General features: G+C 40.2%; 1 protein-coding gene across 1 annotated transcript in view; it reads left to right on the top strand.

The window, feature by feature from the left end:
* Window positions 1–6,824: 6,824 nt before the first annotated feature.
* actn3b (actinin alpha 3b) overlaps window positions 6,825–23,605 on the top strand; it is a 39,661-nt gene continuing 22,880 nt past the window's right edge. Inside the window, exon 1 of the mRNA XM_028563826.1 lies at window positions 6,825–6,959. Coding sequence (XP_028419627.1) covers window positions 6,825–6,959 — 135 coding nt within the window. The remainder of the gene's footprint in view (window positions 6,960–23,605) is intronic.

The following is a 23,605-nucleotide window of genomic DNA, read 5'->3' as shown; positions in this document are numbered from 1 at the left end:
ATTGAAAGTGGGGGCTTCTTGGTTTATTAACCTGCTTTACGAGGGACATGGTCAGCTAACCTTGGTCCTGTTTGCATAACACAATGCAGCCGTGTAAGGGAGGCTCTCATCTGTTGTACGGGCATTCTTTATGCTTCTCAGTTTTACGTTTTTATCGTGCCAGTCTCACACTTGTGCCAGTATTAGACTGACCCAGTCAGTTGTTTCATATGCCTTTATTTCCGCAACCCAGTTATGATTTTCTATGGCCAAATCTACGATAAAAGACATTGGTTTTTATCAGCCATCCTCCTTAGGCCTAGATGATCAGTTAGGGCAGCTAATTTGAAACCTTTTTTGCCTTATGTTGGAGAAAATGTAATCAGATGGGAAGTCAGATACACACATATTGTGCACTGGCTGCATTGTATTGTGTCCAATAGAACCAAGGTTGATGTGTTTTGGGGGGAGGGGTGTTGAATGTGATGTGGATGTAGTAAGTGTGAAAGAGAGAGAGATATGTGCGAGCTCCTGACCTTGCAGCGCACAAATGCAGCAGCTTAGACTGCACCTTGCAGAAAAACAAAACGTAAAGCACACATAATACATACTGCAATGTATGTTTGGATCTCTCCTTGACCCCTTTTCCCCACCTGTACTCTAACTACAACACTCGAAGACACTGCTTCACCTCTCTTTCCAACTACAGTTGCCTACCTCTGACAATAAATTTCAACATAGAGTCTATTCTATTATATATCACACTTTTCACCCAGTCAGCAGTTTATTCCTGCTCCCCGTAAAGACACAGGGTCAGCAGTTTAGTGAGGGAGGAGCTGGGTTTCGGTGACAATGACTTTTTGTAGATATTCTGTAATAAGTCCTCCAGAGGCCTTTTAAAAAAAAAATAGTGTATTTGTTTTGTTTGTTTTAGTGTAGCTTACATGTAATACAAGTCAACCTGGGGTGTAATGAATTGTAAATGGAAAAAAACCCATGTGTGACTACTGAATGAGCTGTTTACAAATGATCTTTACACTGCATCTTATTGGGAATCATGATATGTGACAAGCTCAATTATGTGCCTATAAGCTTTGAGTGAAGTGCATTACGCGGAGGGATCTCCCATTTTAAGTGCTTTTTTTTTTTTTTTAAACATTTCAAAGGGGGGTAACGGGAGCTTAGCATCCAGACGGCTACGAGCAGTAAAGCTTTCTCGTGGACTTGCACTCCTGTACAATATTTGTTTCATATCCTAGGGTTTTTAAAAAGTCACAAAGTGAGCCTCACAGGTTCATAACTAGCCGCTGGTTTTAAGCAGTGTCGACAGTGATAGCACCAATGAAGTGAGAGATGGGGAAGTGTCTTCTGGTGCCCCAACTATCACACGTTTTCCAAATACCAGACCTACTTCAGATTGTAATTGCAAAAATATTGTAGTGTCTGTTTTAATCCGGTTATTTGAACTGGTGGGTGGGGTTTGCTGCATCAGGATAACAAAAGCTTGACTTGTAAGGACCGCTACCTTTTTGGCATTCACAAGCTTGTTCTGAGTGGCAAACTCCACACATTTGGTTCTACAATCACTTAAAACAATTTTTTTAGCAACTACTATTTGACAGCGGTCTGATGCACACACAGACATACCCTCTGAAATCACCTTACTGCCTCGCTGTCCTCCCCCCCTCTCCCCCTGTGGTTTTTAGTGGTTAAGTGACTTTTGCATCTCAGTGTAATCTTTCTGTGTTGTATATACAAACACATACCAGTTGCATCCTTTGTAGAATTATGTGGTTTGCGAAGTGTCTTGTTTGCCATGTTTGAGACCGTATTTTTTAGAGAAGTATTCTAGTTTTGCCTTTTTTTTAAGAAAAGACACAAAAATCTAAATCGGCATGCTTTTTATTGAGAATATGTATACTATAATCATTATTATAATAAAGAATGTTTGGCTGACTACTGTGGTAAAAGAAAGCAAAGGGTTTGGACATTTCCCCTTCTTGTTTATGTTGTTCTTCTCCACTATCTGTTTCTCTTGTGTAAAATGACCACCAGACCCATTTGACTGGGGACCCAGGGGGACTCAGGTGTAGATGCTGGCCCAGCTTTGCTCTCTTTGGTCAGGGTAAGTGCGGGTTGGTGCTCCTTTCTCTCTCCAGCCTCTCAAACTGGGAGCAAACCAAAATTTATGAGAAAGGGTTTGCACCTGACCAAATGCACTTCAGTATTTGTATTTGTAGTATTTAATTCAAGCAAGAAAGGCTTGGTATCGTCCTTTTTAAAATTGGTTTTCATCCAGAAAGGACATTATACAAACTGTGGCATCATGTTGAGAGCTGGGGAGAGACACACAGATAGAATGGCCTGGGTGCATTTTGATCTGTGGAGCAGTCCTGTCTCTCGGGGTTGATGGGTGTGCGTCTGGTCTGGTCTGTCCCTGCTGCACCAAATTCTCCCCCTCCGTGTGTCTCTGTGTCCACTCTACTCTCAGACCTGCATGTGTGATAATCTGTAACTCTGCCGCAAAAAAGACCCGCGACAGTCCAGCTCTGAACTAACTATCTCAACTGAATTAGGTCCCCGGGCCACCTGGAACGGCCAGCGTGCAGCCGTGCGTGAGCGTGGCGACATGAGCCATGGGGACGACTTTTAGCGCGACGCCACCACAGTGGGAACTTGTTCTCTCTCTCCTCACCACCAAGGTAAATGAAAAACGAAATAAAAACAAAAGCACTGACCTCTCCTCTCCCCACCTGCCGCCCCTCCTTTGACTGTGCCTTGACCAAACATCTCCCCCCCCCTCCTCTCCTCCGCCATCACCACTTACCCCTCTCCCAACTCCGTAACTCCTCTGCTGCAATGGCAGTGCCATCGGTGGGGGTGGCGGGTGGGGTAGGGTGGGGCTAGGACCCCTTTCACAAGAGTCTGTCTCGCATCACCATACCGTGTGTGTGTGTGTGTGTGTGTGTGTGTATGTGTTAAAGTGCCCGTATTATGCTCATTTTCAGGTTCATAATTGTATTTAGAGGTTGTACCAGAATAGGTTTACATGGTTTAATTTTCAAAAAACACCATATTGCTGCAGCTCCTCTTTTCACCCTGTGTGTTCAGGTCTCTGTTTTAGCTGCAGAGTGAGGCATCGCACTTCTATCCCATCTTTGTTGGGAGGCGCACATGCGCTAGGTAAGGATCAAGATCAGCTAGTTGTTTGTTTCTACAACTTCAGTTAGTACAAGGCAGGATTAGCTGGGAGACTTCTTCTAAACAAGGGTGCACTTCCAACTTTGCGTGGAATACCTGCAGAACAGTAACATGAAAGTAGTTCTTTTGTAGATTATGGTGAACTAGTGTGTGTTGTAGCAGTGTTTTGCCATTGAGAACGAGCTAGCATGCTACGGTTAGCCACCTCGTCTCCGCTACTGATGTAGAAAGCCCTGCAGGTTTTGAACAGCTTACCTGGAGACTGAAGGCAGAAGACATTCAGAAACCGTATCTCACTCAAAACAGCAGGCATGGTTTGTTTTCCAAGTTTTTTTTAGCACCAGAGACCCAAAATATCACCCCAAATCCCAGAAAAAGTGATTTTGTTTTTTTCATAATATGGGCACTTTAAACTGAAAGAGAGCTTGGTTTTCTGAAGAATTTCTGGGTGGTGTTTTATTGATTGGTGAGGCTTGGCACATGCAGATATACCTTTACCCCTCCCCTGCCCGCTAGTCAACTCCTCTCCACCGCCGTATTCGCCGCCCTCCCCCCCCCTCCTTCCACCCCTCCCTCTTCCCTCATCCTCAACCCCACCCTACTGTTCCTATGCGCCTCTCCTCTCCGCCGTTCACACACACACAGCGCTTTTTCCGCCGCCACCGCCGTCGCCACCTTGGATGGGGGTTCATGGCTCTGGCTCGGACTCAACTTCCCAGAACCACCCACCTGACCCAACCTCCCCATCCTCCTTTGTTACCATAGAGGCCTGGGCGTGCCAATGGACAGTGTATGTGTGGTGGCCCGCTGCCGGACTCAGTAACATGACACAGAGAGACTTCAATGTTGGACAAGTCGCTTTGCTAAAACTGTTGAATGCTGGGTTTGCTCCACATGGTTGTGGAAGGGATCTTAACTCCTGTTTCCCAAAATAACTTAGTTGCATTTCATCTTTAGTGATAAATCAACCTCAAACAGTTTTCTTACCTTTGGGTCCCTCACAGCCTGTGTGCCAATCAGAAACGTCCTATAAGATAGGCCTTAGGTATGAGGCCAGTCTGACCTGTAGATTCTCAGTCTCAGGGTTCCTATAGGACTTTTCTGGTACGGCAGCTCTGTTCCTCTAATGCTGGGATCAGCTGGAGTGGCTGGATATGTGCTCGGAGTGACTTGTATGTGTTCTTACATGTTAAGATGTGGTGAGATAGAGAGATTTTACCCTCACGTACGACAGGCTTTCAGTATGTCAAATGAGTTGTCCGACATTTGCTCTGACAGCTGCAAGATGGATGCAAGAGGGTGTTGCCTACTGTCTGCCCAACTAACAAAGGAGAGGGATGAATAGATGAGTTGATTATAAGGTGAGTTGGTAGTGGAAGGATCCTCTGTAAAAAAGCTGCCCTAACCTCACCTTCCTGATCTTGGAGGACCCTATTGTTGATTGCTATAATAGATATTCTGGCCAGAATGGTATTCTAAAAATGGCCCTGTTTACACTGGACATTTTATATTGTCCATAGTGTGACGATAATGATCCTGATAATGCAGCTTTGAACCTGAGGTGTCCATTTCTTGATGCACTTCATCTTTGTTTAATAAAATGTATCCACCAAAACGGATTTTGCATTAACAGACATTGAATGCTCCCAAGATCTTTTAATCACAATCACCCCAGAAAACATTGCTTTAGAATGAGCGGATATGGCCGACTCCCTTCCCGGCCTCCATGATCAGGGAGCGTGGTTCTCCACTTTATTTCCTCCAGCCACCTCTTCCTCCCCACTCTCCCAACTCCTCACAATTGGCTTCACCGGGTGCTTGCGAGTCTGGGCTTCCCGTGCTTGGGTGAATGCAGCCACGCATCTCTTAAACCCCCTGCTCTGAATTCACAGTCACACTGTACTGACAGCCACAGCTCGCTGCAGCCTCCTCCCCTACTTCCACTTCCCCACCTACTCTCCCCCTGCCTTCTGTGGTTTTTGGACAGCTGAAGAACTAAAGATGCTCTTTATGCACACATCTTTGTACTGTGTTGTTTTGATAGGATCCCACAGGTTACATCTGTTCTCCTGCAGCAGGTAACAGCTGAGTTGTGTGTGTGCATCTGGAACAAACTCCAGCTTGGTTTGAGCACAACCCATAGACCATATTGCCTTTTGAGTTTGCAAGTTGAGATTCAGTAGTTTTAATCAATGTGACCATGACTATTCTAGCTCTTCTAGCACAGATGTGAATTACAGATATTAGACTATACTGCTGCTCAGATGAAGATGATAGCAGTACAGTCATACCTCAGCCATTACCTCATCTACAGGGGATTTACACAACATCAACACCTGCAGAATTTAATGCAGTTCAATACAGCATCCCTGCATTTATTAAGATGTATATGTTTTATTTCCGTTGAGAATTGGTATTAGAATAGACAACTCCCATTGCATTGTAAGGTGTTCATGTTATTTTATCCACCACTTTTCCGTGTATGTGTAGTATTTTATTACTCATATAGTTGCAGTATGTTTACAGTGATCAACCCATCCAATTCCCTTAGCTCAATAGTAGCACAGTTATGGTAACCACAAATAGTCACACAGTAGCTAAGCGTTTTCAAGTAGGTTAATGGACCAAGCCGAGTGTAGTTACATTTAAATGCCTGATTAATTATAATATACATCATTCTAGATTCCAAAGACACATCAAGGGTGACCGAATAATGTGTCACCTCGAGAGGATAGCAATCTGGATATGCTCATTTCAAAGGGGGGGAGGAGATTTTAGTTGATTGTTAGATTAAATCTTTGCATCAACATGTTTACTGTGAATGACAAATTCTGATATAAACACAAATTATATTGTATGGTTGTTTATGCATATATATATGCCTTTTGATCTGTATTTCTTAAAATGTTCTGAGGCATTTTTCAGTCTGCATGCAAATCATGAATAAATTAATTTTTTTTCTCATAAAAGTGCCTGAATCTCTTTTATTCTGATTGCATATATGTACTGAGGCAATACAGAATGCCATGGATATTTCTTGATAGACTGCTGGATACCTTATAATTTATGATAGACTTTTAGACTGTTTTTTTTAGTAAGGTTAACTCTTATTTTTTGAGACTTTGATATCCAATTCTTTGATCCTGTTTTTTTTGGGGAGAGTAAGACTTTAGACTACAGAGGCCTGGGTTTGCAGTTGAGGGTCACTAACAGCAACAGGTGCATTGCACAGGCCATAAAATCCTCTTGGGTGCGAGGGGGCGTAAATGACATCTCTCCACGCCACTCACTAACCAGTTAACCCTGTCCGCAGGAGACTACCACGCCCTTAAAACCTTTTTAGGGTCAGAACCTGATACCCAAGCTGTCGGTTCCCATACTTATTGGGGTGCGGTCACGTGTGCCACTTTTGACCAGGAAAGGAGCACCGGGCCAGCAGGGTTTTCTGGTAGTGGGAGCACCACCTCCGTAAAGGCACCTCGCACCAGTGGAGTCTGGTCTCTGCAGCCCCTTACTATCTCTCCCCCCGAAAGCGAGATCCCTCGTCTCAAGGTGGTTCTTGCCCTCACGGCGTCGTCTATTGCTGATTAATTTTTTCTTACTATAAGCTGAGGGGGACGTAAAGTCCTGACAGAGGCGGCACGATGACAGCTGTCGAAACCCAAGTATCATACAGCAACTCTTACACGATTCAACATGAAGAGGCGTACATGACCCAAGAGGACGACTGGGACAGGGACCTCCTGCTGGACCCTGCCTGGGAGAAGCAGCAGAGAAAGGTAGGTTTGCATTTGGAGGCTCTGAGCAGAGGCTTACGCTTGTGCCGCCGTGCGTAATTACGCACAGTGTGACCCATGCCCTCACCAAATAATAACTGACTTTCAATGCATTTTAACATGACAAATGGCATCGTTTCGGATTAACTGGCTTCACCCTAACTGTGTAAAATCTAAAACAGCCCAACATGAAACTGGGCATCTGCTGTCCTCGCACCTGGCACTTCAGTCCTACTGGAAGCTGTATGGGCAGATATTTTAGGCCATGGAACTTTCTCAGTGTTGTCTTTCAGTTACCCCCGATTGCCTTGCGAAGACTGTCTAAATATAAGACCACGCTCCCCAGTCTTTCGCCTACATATGAAACACAACTTATAAGATACACATTTTACACGTTTATAAGGGTCTTAACAACATTAAGCCAACCTGGAGCACAACACAACAACACAAGGGAGAGAGAAACTTACCAAAAGTCATTTTTTATTTAAGTCAGTTTCCCAGCTATGTTAGGCCGAGATAGGGCTACTTTAAATGATCAATAATTTTTTTTCCACGTTTCATTTGTGAATGAATGAATTAGTTTGTAAATACAAGTAAAACTTAAAAAAAAAAAAAAATTCTTGAAAATAGACTTTACCGGATATCGTCAGCCATACTAAACTACCTGTTGTCTAGGCGACCAGGTGGCCTTGCTTGCCTCGTGGAGGACGAGCTTGACAGGTGCTGTAATTAGCTGTCTGAGCTAAAAGTCAACTGACGTCTGCCGCTGCAAAACTAGGACAGAAACAACACCCGCAAAGGTTAATACAGCTTTATTGTTTGTTTAAAAGTTTCACCTGACACATTAGTTCTCCAGCCACCTCACTGTTTCAGTTATTTGAAAGATATTTATCATCCCCGGGTTTGTGAGCTTCGCCATGGTCGCCATGTGGTATAACCATTTTCAAAGGTCAGAGTTATGGTCCATAAATCCCGTAGCTCACGATCAAAGTAGCTGTCAGGAAGATCATTTATTGTGGTTATAGAAGTACCATTAAGTTATAAGTTTTTCTGAGTATTAAACTATGATATTAAGGTTTGCGCATATAGTGTTTTAGGCCTCCATATTGTGCGAGAATGCTGCATCTCGTAATGTTACACAGTCTAGCTGTTGGTTATGTCTGCATTTATCACCCAAGTCTCAGTTTTCACTTTATGTGCCAATCGTTTTTACATTTAAGGCGTTTACACTGATGCAGCTAATCATCAGTGTAAAGGCCCAACATGTAAAATAATGGCTAACATTACATCTTAATCACAGGGCAAAGATGGCAGGTCTTTTGACAAAACTTAGCATTCTTTGTAGACATTTCAATATCTTGTAAAGGCTCTACTTTATAGCTGGAGCAATTAAGTATTCAGTCTGTGGCAAAATAAAAGTAAAAGTTGGACTGACATTAACCAAACACAGATGGCAAGTCATCTTGTGCAATACAACTATTAAAATATGAACATTTAAATAATAAAATGTTTAAAACAAGCTTTTTTTAAATGTATAGATACAACATGAATTCAGATTTATATTATAATTTACCTGTAGAAAAGTCACTACCTGTTACGTTACCATCTTTTGTTGGCTGGACAAGAGTCACAACTTGGAAGACAGGTTAAAAATATTTGTTATTGTGAGTCAGATGTAATTATTTTTGTCTATTTTGAGTCTTTCAGAAATGTGGACATGTCTCTAGAACAGCTGTGAGTCAAAAAACACACGTATGACTGCACCAATGTTTACTTTAAATGTTCCGTACTAGTCTTAAGCTACAGACACCAATATATATTTTGTACAATCACCAATCATGTAAAGAAACAGAAATTAAGCTCTTTGGGTTTTTAAACTCTAAAAATGTTGCTATTCTTTGTTCTGTTGCTAATTTATTATAATTTACATGCTCCTTATAAAAAAAGGGCAATCTGTCAATTGGTCAGATGTCAGCAGTAAAAATAATCAGACCGATATATTTAAAGGTATGCTGATATATTAATTAATTCATGAATTAATGAATTATTATTGTTGTGCTCCTGGCGCCACGAGACAATTTCCACATAGGAATAATATACTGTAATCTACTCTAACCTAATCCAATCTAATCTCATTTTATCTCACCTAATCTAATAACACCTAATCTGCACTATTGTGGTGCATTACAGCATAGCGCAGAGTAACGGCAGCATTTTTAACAGGCATGCTCAGATGTTACTTTGCAGTGAATGTAATCAGATTGTTCTGTCAGTGCAAAATGTCCCCCACCCGTAGAGCCAGAGCACGGTGACAGGCTGAGAGTCCTCAACAGATGGTAACAGAGAGAGAGAGAGAGATGGCAAGGCTGGTAGATATACACCCCGGGTTGGTTTCACAGACCTACAAATAAACATCTTCCTATAAATACTCTTCAACTTGCTCGGCTCCAACTTCCTTCCCTCCCTCCCTGCCTTCATCGCTTGCTTTCTTTCTCTCTTTTCAGCAGTCAGGTCGAACAATTCCTCCTGCCACCATTCTTCAAATATCCCTTTGCACCTTCTGTTTTCTTTTTCTGTGGCACACTTCCTATTTTTTGTCTATTAGAAGAGTCACTTTTTCACCGTCTCATACACCTGTCAATCTTTTGAATGTAAGACGATATAAAAGGCCTTGATCTCGCACAGCCAAACATGCCCCTCTCTTTAGCCTTCACCTCTCAACCTCCTGGGGGAATAGATCATCGCACTCCGTTGCTCTTCTCGGCATGCAAAATCTAGCTTAAGGAGGTGATATCAGTCCATAAATATAGCCAGTGCATCATTTTGCAATGTAATGAATATGAAAGGAAATCTTCGCGCCACCTGTTCTCTCGTCTATCCTTGAGATTTCAGTGGAAAAAGCTGCTCACTGTGTTTGTCAACACACAGTGATGTCGAATCTGATACCGGACATTAGACATAGTGTGTGCTTGGGTGTGTGCGTGTCTGAATTGTACATCTTGACACATTGGTTTATATTTATCATGAAGCTGCTCTTGTACATTGCTAGATACGTTATTCATGGCTTGGTTTGGACCAGGAATTTTATTTTATAGGAGTTGGCAAAAATTGTGTTAGATATTGCATCCAGCAAACGGTGTCAGATGGATGACGATACGAAAGGACAGAGTGAAGAGATTTGGCTGCATCTTGTCAGCAACTGTAAGCCTAGAGATAAGAAGGGCTGGGTTGTCAGTTTAAGTCTGCAAACAGGCCAGTTTGGGACAGAAGTAGATGTTTTCCATGAACTCCCAAAGCTTATTGATGTCTGTGTCACCCAGATGCTGTGCTGACGGCTTAGAGGGGCCTTACTCAAGCACATCTACAAAAAGTAGTGATAGTTATAAGGGGGATCAATAGCTGTTTAAACATTTACTCTCACTTCCGAGGTCTGCACTCACAGGACCAATCTGTAATGCTGAACACCTAGCTATTAATTAGAAAAAAGGACTACTGTGTTATAGTTGATAGATGTATGCTGGTACACAGTAATGTAGATACTTATAAAACATATGCTGTAGTTTGGCTGTGCTTATCTTTTAGTTTAATGTATTGAAAATCTCAATCCACCAAAAAAAGTCAACCACTGTGACTAAAGTCATCTACTGTTTCACATAGTTTCAGTTCAGCTGCTAACTGACTGGCTGCCTAACGAAAGCTTGTGCTAGCAGTAACCTATAAATACCCATCACATAGGGTTATCAGAAGGCTTATGCGCTCAGCTGACCTATTAGCCTCATGGTCAATGCTTAGTGTATACTCTATACACATCCTCAAACACAGAAGAAAACCCATGTTCTTATCCAATGTTCGAATTGGCGTTTGTTTAAGAAAGTGTAATAAATAGTCACCCATTGATTTGTCCATTGTCATATACATAGTTGGTTTTACAATTAAATTAAAAAAAGAACTGTGCAAGACTTTAAAGACGTTAAAAAGCCTTTATTTAGATTGTTGTTTCATGTTGAAATTGCTAGTTAAAATCGAGCTGAGTAACAACCCACACGTAGCGCCACAAACAGCCTTCTTCAGAATGTAGCCCTCAGTACACAGTTTTGTAAGGAGGGTTGACTAAATTGATATGTGATTTGATTTACTAAAGTAGTCAAAATCAAATGTTACAAAGGTAAACTCTAGTTCATCATTTAAAAATGTTTTTTAGTGTTTGATTAAAGAAAAGAAAGAAAGAAAATCCTGCCATTTTCAAAACGTATACTGGAATTTCTTGAATTGGTATTATTATAATTTTAGATAAAATACTGAATTCCAATTCCTGCTCATGTGTAAGTATCATGTAAATTGAATAATAATGCTTATGATAGATGCATCAGTCTTTGGGTAATTTTTGCACAAGGTCTAATTATGAACATTTATTTCCAGGATTAAAAGTAATCCTCATGCTTCCTGATTCTGTAAAAAAAACAATCAGTTCTGTTCAATTGTACTCTGTTCTATTCCACAGGGTGTAAAGTGAATGAAGTGGCCAAAAGACTGATCATCGTCAGATTTAAGTGTTATGAAGTAAAATTCAGTAATGGGATATTCATCCACTCAACCTAATGTAATGTAATGTCCCTGGGCGAGGAGAGATTTTAGGGTGCCGTGTAATCCAATCTATTCTTGTCTAATCTCATTTTGCACTTTAACAACTCAGCCAGTAGTGCAGCAGCCAGACGAGGTCATTGATCCTCACCTAGTACCTGATGTTTTTGTAAGACAATACTAAAACACTGTCTCTTTTAGGGATTACATGGGCAGTGATTTGCATTTAAGGTAGTTTTGTAGTAGTTTTTTTTTTTTTTTTTTTTACTGGATGATGGCTATATGTAGGCCTAAGCATAGTGTGGAAAAAGTTTTATAGATATCATATTGGGAAAAAAAGATTTCAAATCCTTCCAATTGTAGAACATTTTCGCCCTGACGCCTAATAATGTTATCTGTATTTCTATATATTGATAGCGCTACATAAAAGCATTCACTTTGGCAACATGGAGGCTTTTTCCATTCTCCTGGTTTCCTCAACTAAACACTGGTATATATATTTTTTAAATGTGCCTGAGTTACACATCAAGCTATTGGTAAACCTGCAAATAGTGAAATCACCATACCATTGATGATGCATTTGCCATATGTTCCCTTTGCAGTAGGGCCACAATGTTGCATACTAATGTAGCATATAAGCTGCTCTCTAAAATGTGATGCATTCATCCAGATCTCAGGTCTCTTTTTACAGGAGGAAATTACATGATTTTAATGTAAATTGATAAAAAAAAGGGATTTTTTTTTTATGAGCATAAGGGACAGCTCAGAGACATCCTTCCCTCCTCTGTCTTAATTTGAATCATTAGAGAAGAAATTGCAGAACGGATTTGTAATTCACCGCATTAGATCTGCTTCACAGATTTGTGCTCACTGCCCGGGCTGCAGTACCTAATCCCAAGATGCAACTTGGCATCTTAGATTCCCTCCCATGATTAAATCTGTTAGGGTCATGTGATCGCGATGCAGGAACATTTACCCTGTCGAGCTGAGCTCATCTCGGGACCTCTCAGCATATTTTCACTCACCAGACCAGTGGAGCACACACAGACTTCACTGAGCGGCTAAAAGGGGACCACCAAGCAATAAATGTGGGATTTTCTAATTTCATATAAACAAACAAAAACAAGACCATACTTACAGGGAGCACTGGGCTGAAAGGACACACAATGCGAGAAGGTAATGGGGGAAATTTTGGTTTTCCATTTAACAAGGGCACTTAAACCCAAAACAGGCAGGGATGGAGTCATAGAAATTTATATTATTTCTATGGATGGAGTCCTCCTCTCCCCCACCTGACTCATAAGATATATGCAACTCATCTTTTATCTTTAAGAAATGATTGAATCACGAGTAAGTTGGAATATTCTTTGTAGGAATCACTTTTATAAAGTCTTACATCAGTGTTAAGTCTTACTTCACTGCCCATTACTTACGTCCAGTGAGTTGGACATTGATATAACAAAACAGTCCCTACACTTTGCCAAATACCATAGGTGAATTGTGTCAAAATAATAGCATTAATTAGTGCAGAGCATTGTATCTGTGTTGTGCGATACATGTAGAGAGTACGAGGGTTATACGTAAGTGGAGAGGTGAGAGAACTTGCAGTCATATCGAATAGCAGTTGCTATTCCAGAAGTTGTGTCCATGTAGGGAGGCTTCTATAAACTGCTTTAGTGCAGGAGCCCTGGGAGGCCGTAGGAAGGGCTGAGATGTGTGTGTGTGTGTGTGTGTGTGTGTGTGTGTGTGTGTGTGTGTGTGTGTGTGTGTGTGTGTGTGTGTGTGTGTGTGTGTGTGTGTGTGTGTGTGTGTGTGTGTGTGTGTGTGTGTGTGTGTGTGTGTGTGTGTGTGTGTGTGTGTGTGTGTGTGTGTGTGTGTGCATGCTGTTTTATTAGCATGAAAGTGTGTTTCTGTTGAGTTTTGTGGGTAAATTCTTATGAGGTTTGGTATACAGTTTGAAGACAAACAAGTTCTTGCAGAGTTTTAATAGCGAGAGCAGACACACGATACAGCCGCGGTGTCAGAATCCACCGGGTGAAAGTAGAAATGACGATTGATGGGCTGTGAGAGCAGCCATCTTGATCTGATCAGAGCAATCCTGTGGGTCTGTAAATAGAATAAAAGGTTGGATTAGTTGGAGAAAATTGCATGGTTGACAGTGGTGTTACTGACATTACAGTTATGTCTGCAGTTCTGTGTCTGTGCAGACAAACCAAACTGTAAAACTAATAAGTAACTTAACCTGTGTTGTCAACAAATGAATCTGTGTTTAAGTTTATGCTGCACAAAGCAGCAACCATCCCAGTTTATTATTCTTCTTCTTCTTCTTTAGACTCACTGCTGGTTTTGAAAATGGAGACTTGTTTATGATGAAGCAAAAACCCACAAGCTGCCAACTCTGACTTCAGTAACAAATGACACACAGAGGATACATGGACGAACATGTCAAAAAATGTCACCAGGTTCCTAATGGTGTCAGACTCAAATGCCACATTTATGTTGACCAGTCCGCTTCCTGTAGTAATGAGACAAGCTGAACACAGAACCTGTCTTTATGAAAAAAATCAATGTTGGGGCTGAATGCTGGCTGCATGTAATGTATATTTATAGGTAGCAGAAGTTACAGTCATCAGTCTGCTGAGATGATAGGGCTCTTATAATAGGACTGAGATCACGAAGATATCATTATGTACTTTAATGGCTGAAAAAGCTGCAGTCGCTGCAGTTGAAATATCAAAATGTTAGCGGAATGCCATTATTTTTGACTTTATCTAACCTTGAAACCTTTGTGTATTTTACTTCATAGTTAACATGAGCAATTACAACCACGTTCCTGTTTGTATTTTGTGCAGTTGAAGAATGACAGAAGCCGTGGTTAGAGTCTGAGCTGTTTCATGCTGAGTGAAAGATGTCTGTTAGTTGTTGCCTCAGACATGCTTTAGATGTTAACATCTCTGTGCTAGCAGCTAAACAAGGACTTCCTGAATGACAAGGTGTACAGCAGCAATCACATGTGGTCGAGTCACTTAAGTTTCACAACGTACAAATAAATAAAATCTGAGTTGCAAGATCATCCTTTTTGTGGTTCAATAATGTAGGCAGATGTAGAATGACTAGGTTGGCAGTGGCTTGCTCTTTTGGCAAAATAAATGCTGGGAAATGTAGCAGGGTTGACAGCCTTACATCAGTTTCACACCTACAGTAGGTTCTCATGCTCAAGGTTCCTGTTAAAATGGAATTAGCTGACCCTAGATCTGCCTGGACAGTTTGCCTCTTATATCAGAGAAAGAACTTGCCTTCTGAAATTAGACACAGCCCTCCTCCTCCCACCCCTGAGCTGTCCTCCTCCTCAGGCCAGCCGCACTGTCATAAATCCTCCGCAACCACTTACACCAATTTGTCTCTCGTGTCAGTCTCTGCAGTTCAGAGCTCATTAAATGACAAAGGACTCGGCATGCTGCTGCTGTCAACCATGAACCTGTACACTCACCTTCATTCTCCACCATCGATCATGCACTCAGTCAATTCATCTGTTGACTTGTGCAACAAGAAATAGGGTAATAGCGGTATTAGAGTGAACAATGAAAGATACGGATGCCCTGTGTGTGTGCAATGTAAGCTGAAAATCAGGGTTATTACATACAGCCTCACTGACAATTGATAGTTACAGTGGCATGGAAAATTACTTTTGACCCTGTTAGTTAGGTCACGATGTCATCATACGCAACAGTATACTAAAGATTACAAAAATAGTATGTTCTTGTTTGTTTCCCCATCAAAAACAATTGATTTTTCTTTCATGAAGATGGCATAGTTTTATCCATGCTAGCAGAGTGGCTTTAGAGATGGCAGTGTTCGTCCTTTGGCCGGTCCACCACTTTGTTCTAGACTGAAATATCTCCACAACATTTGGAGGGATTGCCATTCAATTTTGTGTAGACATTCATGACGCCTTGACAATGGATCTTCTGGTGCCACCATGAGTCTGACATTTATGGTTTTGAGTGAAATGTCTCAACAACTATTGTATGGAATCTTGTGTAATACATGTCATATTGTATCTGCTAAACAACATTGTCATTGTGAGCATGTTAGCATTCTGACTTTAGCATTTAGCTCAAAGCACCTCTGTACCTAAGTACAGCCTCACAGAGCTGCTAGAATGGCTATAGACTATTATTCTATGTTCACACTACGAGTGACAAAGCAACAAAACAGCCAAGCGTGGCCAGCTACATTGTCATCGTTTTTATCAGTTTTACTCAAGCGCTTGTTTACGTGTTGTATCCCCATGCGCACCGCAATACACAGAAATCTAGTATAGTGTCAGCTAACTTAGCTAAAAATAAGACAGTGCAGATCGCGGTACAAAGAAGGGTAGGGTTAATCAGCACTGGGAACTGGTCATGGTGCACCCTCCCATCATGTACAACTGTGATCTCTCTAATCCATCAACACTACAAGACAATTCTATATCATCTGCCCCCAAATTAGGCTCCAAAATGCCTCTTCATTCATTGTTATACCAAAAAAATGGGTAGTTGTTTTCTCGAAACAATTGCTAAGGCTTGACTACTTATCCATGTTAAATCCAAAAATTTGAAAGATATGCCACCGTATTCCTACTCTTCGAATGCTGTCAGCATTTCTGGTGCTTCTGACAAGTGAACGTGTGTGTGTGTGTGTGTGAGTGTGTGAACGTGTGTGTGCGTGTGTGTGAACGTGTGTGTGTGCGCGCGTGCACACACACGGAGACAGTGCTGGAGGAGCATATTGTTAAGTTTTGGCTTGCATTTCTGGCTGGCATCATCAATCTGGAAGAACAGCAACCGGGAACCATGTGGCAGAGGAACATAATGCAAGGCAGCATAATGGAGCAGAGCAGGACACAATGTTTTTCCGCACTGAGCCGAAGCAATTAATATGAAGTTGCAGACAGATGGTTGTGTCAAAACAAGTGATTGACTGAACCAGGTTAGCCATCCGTTCCCATGGGTTGTTCAGCCGCGGACAGAAAATAAATGGAGTACCTAGGTTGTAAATAGTGTAGTGCAGGATTGTCAGGCACAGTACCTGTGTGTCCATGTGGCACAAGTCGATTTGTTTTTGTCATAACCTTATTTCTTAGAGCACAGTGATACTCTGTGTGTTTGTGCAACTCATGCTCTGCTTACTTGTGTGCTGTAAATCAAAATCGGGTGTCTTCATAGAGTTGTTCACATTAAAATGCTGCAGGTGATGTTGTAGGTCAGGGGGATAGCTGATGCTGTGAACACAACATGGCACTGTGGATATACATTTCAGAAAGAAGCCTAATTTCATATTATGTCTGTACAAAACTCTTCCTCAAATCTTTAAAAACATTAGCATTGTTCTCACTGTGTTTGTGTGTGGAGGACTGTTGTCTTTCAACACCCGCTCCACCTGTTCTCACACCAGCTAAAATCCCTTGTGCCTACATTATATCTCACTGGCATCTGGCACAGGGTTGATACACACATACACACACACTTTGACTAGAAGAGGTGTCCTAGGCCTTTTATCCTCTAAACACGGACATAAATCCATGGGTTTGGACTCGGGCCTTGCAATTAAGGCCGGTGGTGTCCCTGTTGTCAGCAGGGTCTCTGGGATATTAGCCCGTTAATCCTTCATAGAGAAGAGTTGGAAAGGAAGGCTGATAAATTGATGTTGGGGTTTTATTCACTTACAGTTTAACCTGCTGAGAATGTAACCTGTTCACATAATATCAGAAAGAGAAAGCTTCTTTCTATATTATCTAAATTGACCTGATGATAATCCGTAGGGAGACATTGCCTGATTTCTGCTTTATTTTCACTTTCATTAGCTTCCTCCTACTTATACATAAGATGACATATTTTAAAAGTATGACTTCATAATACCCTGAATTGACCCAAATGGAAACATCTGGGTAGCTTAGTGACCTTTGCATGTGGTTCCTCCTTTTAATAGCAAAGAGCATCCTTTTTGGTGTAGCAATTTTAAATAATAAGTTTGTCACCAAGGTTATTTCTGAAATGTTTGCACCCTAATCTTCATTTTAACTACAAAATCCTCTTTATAAAACTTTTAAGGTAAATCTTTATGCCAGTTTTTAAAAAATACAAATAAATCAAAGCAAGTAATCTTAAATCCAGTAGTCAGTTTTAACCCTTTTAAAGCAAAGTAGCATCTACTCTCAACCCCATGTCAAAACTTCTGTATGAGTATTTTGAATAGCTTTTAGGGGCAAGAAGAAGTAAAACTATCCAGTCTTTTTCAATTAAAAATCATCTTTCCTATCTTGGTAAGATCAAGATTTAGTGGTTGGAAACTACTGATCTTATTTGACTTATAAGAAAACCACAATGTACTTATATCAACAATCTTCAAAATAATGTTTCAGTTTTCACAGACGTTGACCTTAAAATATCTAGTAGCGATTTGGGTTTTTAAGACCACAGGTTTAGTCTATTCTTCCATTTTAAAAACAAAGATGAATAGTAATAAAAGTATCCGCGGTAATAGATGTGACATCACCAAATCTATTTCTAGATTCTCCTAAATGTCGGCTACACCTGTTGTGTGTTGTAACTCCTCTCCTCTCTCCTTTCACGATGGTCCTGTCACTTTATTGGCTGTTGAGAACTCGGTGGAGGAATTCAGGGCGATTATTGTTACCCCTGACGCATGAAAGTGACGTCAGACATGAAAGTGACGTCAGACATGAAGCCAGTCAGAAAAACAAACATGATATGGTAGTGATACAAGTACTGAAAGCTGCCTTCAAATTTCTAGTTAAGTAATCTTGTTTACTTATTCTTTGATCAGATGGTTCCTGATTTTTAAGTCTTTTTGGACTATTTTTAGTTTTCACACAATAAACATTTGATATCTATTGTTTAGTAAAATAGAAAGTGATTTATTGAAAAATATCTTCTTTCCTAAAGCAAGTTATCAAAAAGGATCATACAGAAACTCAGGCACTGTATCCACACTAGCGGTGTTGAAATAAATCATTGCATCGATGCATCGCGATGCGGACCTGAACAATTCTGCATCGATGTTGTGACAGACCATAATCGATTATTGCCTAGTGATGTTACTTGTTGATTTTCTGGTCGCTGCTTTTTTGTTTTTGTCTTTTGTCTGCTTTGTTCAGACTTCACATCCAGGAAGTGTCTTTTTTTTTAAGAGCAGATACAATAAAAAGGGGGGTTCATATATATCTGACTGCTTGAATTTGTTGATGAAAACCATGTATAGCAATATACAATAATAATGAGAAGGTGATACATCCTGATGCATCCTGATATCGAATCATTGACAGGATAATCAAATCGGTGAAGACACCAGTGAAGATTCACACCCCTAGTCCACACAAGTCCACCCCTAGTCCACACAAGTACAGACCCTGAGTTGTGTTTTTTTTTTATATGTACTGTATATATTTTATTTTGAATGTCTCTTGTACTCTCTGTGTCATCATAGATGTTGACTTTTGAGGTGCATAGAAAATGAGGAGTGTTGTTTGTCCACTCAGAGCTACGTTGGCTGTGTGAATCTGTCATGAGTGTTACAGTTGAAGACTTACATTGCAAGTGCTGTCACAGTGTTGGTTTTTCGTGACACAGTTTTGATGTGTGCAAATCTCGAAAATGTTATCATGTCAGCAGTTCTTGAAGGTGTATTTTTTTGTAATGTGAACCGTTATTGGCATCTATGTAATATTGTTGACACCCTCTTTTTGTGGAAGCCTCAGATGGATTGATGTTTGATATATCTATTTTTATATATATAATATATATACTTATGTTTGAGTTTTTACTGATGTGAGGAGCACATTTCAGAAGCGGATCTCAGCAGTGAAGTTTCACTCTATCAGCCTGACAGATGGGCAAATTATGCTCCTTTCCTCCACTTTATCTGCTGACAGATGAACAGAGCTTGTTACATTTCTTACACTGTTTGTTCACTTTGTTCAGTTCATAGCTTCCTACTAAGATTTTGAGTGGCCAATGATAATGGCAAGTTGCATGTCAGCCAACAGTGTAAGTGACACTAAAAGAGTGGGATAATTTGCAGCATTGTATATGAATTTGAAAAGAAAAAAACATATTTACATACATATGTTTGTCTTCTAGTGTCTGTCGAGGGTGGTCTTGAGTCTTATTTGTTTTACAGTATGAACTATGTCCTGCTAACCTTTATTTGTATAGCACTTTTTAAAGTTATAAATTGCTTTGTTCCTAAAAAAACAGTAACATGAAAAAATTCAGAAGAGTGTCTATCTATTTGATTAAATTGATCCTTATTGCTTAGAAAATCCAATAACTGAGATGAGCAGGCATAACAATAGAGGGGAGCTAGAGCCCTTTGAGTTTTTAATAACTACTGACCTGTGGTTTGTTGACATTGGGTGCTGCAATGTTTCTCATTGTGGGGGAAGGGTGAACATTTCCTTCACTGTGCACACACTTATTACTGTCAGACAGGTGGACTGAAGTGTTGGTGGTCAAAAACCATGGAACTATTATTAAAATGTGGCTTCAGGATTTGGCTTAAAGTTGAAACTGAGTTTATTTAGGTTTGGAGCATTTGGGTGTATAGTATGTAGGTTTGGGTATTTCTTTAGATTCCAGCTACACCTTTGTTAAATTATAACAATTGACAGATGAAATCTATATTTATATAGCTTTGTTTTTTATTATCATTATTACAATTTATAGATACCTTTTTAAAATATTTTCCTGTGTGTACCTGGTCCAAGTTAAATTGCATGTGTCCTCGTGCATCACAAACATAGTGACCTCATAAACCAAAGAACACAATGTTTTTATGTGCTGCTATTATTGTGTACACTGTGAGTGAATGTGAGTGGGCTGTGATTTGTTTATGTGGCATGCATGAAGTGAACGTGTGTGCATGATAGTCCAGGACATGACTTCTGAACAGGTGTGTGAGGTAGCTGTAGTGGACTGGTGTGAATGGAGTCAACCTTGTAGGCAGACTATTTTTATACCGGCAGTGAGACATAATAACATCTCTTATATTGAGATAAGACACTATATATCGGCTGCATGTTAACTTAAACTCTTTCAGATATACACTATTCTGTTCATCATAGTGACACATTGCATTATTATCAGATTTTCTGCCGCCTTTAGCTCTGAAAATTAAATTTTTCTTCAAATATTTTTCTTCTTTCTCAAGCACTTTCTAACAATTAGATGCATATACAATGTATTATTGTTACTTTTTATTCATATTAAAACATGCATTTAAATTGTTAAATTAAGCGTAAAGCTTTAGTGCATACCTTTTTTATATTAATGAACGTCCATTACATTCAAGTCATTGCTAAATGAGTTGCTACAAAGCTAATTAAGACTATCAGCTCCACACAGCTCTCTCTGAATTTCTCTGTATCGCTACGTTCAGAAGATTGTGTTGTCCGGCAACTTTCGCGCGCAGAAACTCAAGTGAAGAGAATTACTTCTTCTGAATAGTCCATCATGTTTTTAATCCTCCGTATCCTCCTGGCTACTAGCAACTGCATTGAGGAGGGGTGGGGTTGGTGTGCCATCACGGAAGGCTGTATAACGTGGATGCGCTGACAGGTTTGTTGTCATTAATTAGAATTCCTCATGGGGGCGGCAGAAACTACGCACTATAGCTTTAAAAGAATGAGTTTATGGGCTCAAACACAAAAAGGGACTAAACAAAAAAACACAACAGGAGGTGTAGCAGACAATGAAATAGAATACCTACCTCAAGTGCTACGTCAGGACATTTATTTAAACTAACTGGACTCGAAAAAAGGAGGTTATGGGTTTGAGGTTTAATCCATCATGGGCTCACAAGATGATTCTCTGAGATAGGCCTACTTAACTTGGATGATATAGGCTTCATAAAATAATGACAATAGTTTTGTTAAAGTGCATTTGTGCCCCAAGTGCTTCAGACTGAGCCCTTTTAAAATCACTGTTTTCTGATTATTTTCTTTAGGCCTCACATTTTCACTAAGAACAGTACAGTTGTTAACTACAGTAGGTTTTTGTCAGAAGGTAAAAAATGCACCAAATCTTAAAGCACTTGAGCACAAAACTATAGAGCGATAATTGGGAACTGAAGATGCCAAAATGATGAAAAATGTAAGCCAAATCAATATGCAAGCTTTCACTACAAACTACACCACCATATTTCCCTAATTAGACCGCCTGTCCCTGATTGGAAGGTGCTAATTAGGGAAATCAGATACTGAAGAGTTATGTTATTAAATCTGCACACTCCTCTATGGCGAAAGACTGGACACCAGTGAGAGAGAATTGCAAAGAGGTTAGTTGTAAATTAAGGTTTATGTAATTATCCACCTCGTTAGCAGACGTGTAAAGTCTGATGTTTTATTTCTAAGGATAGTCTGAGACAGAGAAACTGAACTCTGTAAGTGTAAAGAAGCACCTTGACATAGCAGGAGTAACACTCACTCTGGACTAATCATCAGGTCAGCCACAGCTGAAGTGTGTGTGTTAACAGTGTGTGTAGTGTGTTGGACTGGCACCACAGGGTGGGAGGTACATTGGCCATTTTGTGTCAACAACTGTGGTGAGAGTATTGTCACAGTTAAACACAATATTAACCCAGGTGAGACAGCAGACACCCGACCAAGGAGCAATGTAGTCTTGTTGTCTTGACTTCAAAATGAAAGATTTATTTTTAATTAAATTGAATTCACACGCAAATATAATTGTGTGTGTGTGTGTGTGTATGTGTGTGTATATATATATATATATATATATATATATATATATATATATATATATATATGTACAGACCCTTTCCAAAAAATTAGAATATCATGGAAAAGTTTATTTATTTCCATAATTCCATTCAAAACGTTAAACTTCCATAGATTATAGATTCAGGGCCCACAACTTAAACGATTTCAAGTATTTAGTTGTTTATTTGTACATAATTTGGGCTTCCAGCTCATAAAACCCGCGAAAACAGGATTTCAAAAAATTAGAATACTGTGAAAAAATCACCATAAGAAGGACTGGACTGTTGGCCAGTGGTCCAAGGTCCTCTTTTCCGATGAAAGTAAAGTGTGCCTTTCATTCGGGAATCAAAGTCCAAGGGTTTGGAGGAAGACGGGTGAGGAACAGAACCCAAGCTGCTTGAGGTCCAGTGTGAAATATCCACAGTCAGTCATGATTTGGGGTGCAATGTCCAGTGCAGGTGTTGGTAAACTCTGCTTTTTTAAATCCAAGGTCACCGCATCAGTCTACCATAAAGTTTTAGAGGACTTCATGATTCCTTCTGCTGAGGATCTGTATGGAGATGCAGATTTCATCTTCCAGCAGGACCTGGCCCCTGCCCATACCACCAGAAGCACCAAAACCTGGTTTGATGCCCATGCTATCACAGTGCTTGACTGGCCAGCCAACTCGCCGGACCTAAACCCCATTGAGAATCTATGGGGTATTATCAAGAGGAAAATGAGGGGCACCAGACCCAAAAACAAAGAAGAGCTGACAGCAAGCATCAAGGAAATCTGGGCTTCCATAACTCCCAGGCAATGCCACAGGCTGATTGTCTCAATGCCACGGCGCATCGAGGCAGTGATTAAGGCAAAGGGATTCCCTACCAAGTATTGAAGATTGACGTATCGTTTAAAGTACCATATTTTGATTGATTTGATGTGATCCTAATTTCTTTTTTTTTCTGCAAAAACTGAGAAGTAAATGGTGATTTCTTCACAGTATTCTAATTTTTTGAAATCCTGTTTTCGTGGGTTTTATGAGCTGGAAGCCCAAATTATGTACAAATAAACAACTAAATACTTAAAATTGTTTAAGTTGTGGGCCCTGAATCTATAATCTATGGAAGTTTAATGTTTTGAATGGAATTATGGAAATAAATAAACTTTTCCATGATATTCTAATTTTTTGGAAAGGGTGTGTGTATATATATATATATATATATATATATATACACACACAGAATATTACTACCTCCCACCTTAAGATATTAGTTTCTACTCTAAGCAAACTACATCAGGGCTTTAC

This window comes from Perca flavescens, chromosome 19 (assembly GCF_004354835.1).
Source record: "Perca flavescens isolate YP-PL-M2 chromosome 19, PFLA_1.0, whole genome shotgun sequence".
NCBI classification, from domain to species: domain Eukaryota; kingdom Metazoa; phylum Chordata; class Actinopteri; order Perciformes; family Percidae; genus Perca; species Perca flavescens.
Note: the sequence above shows the minus strand (reverse complement) of the source record. Positions and strands in the feature narration are given on the sequence as shown.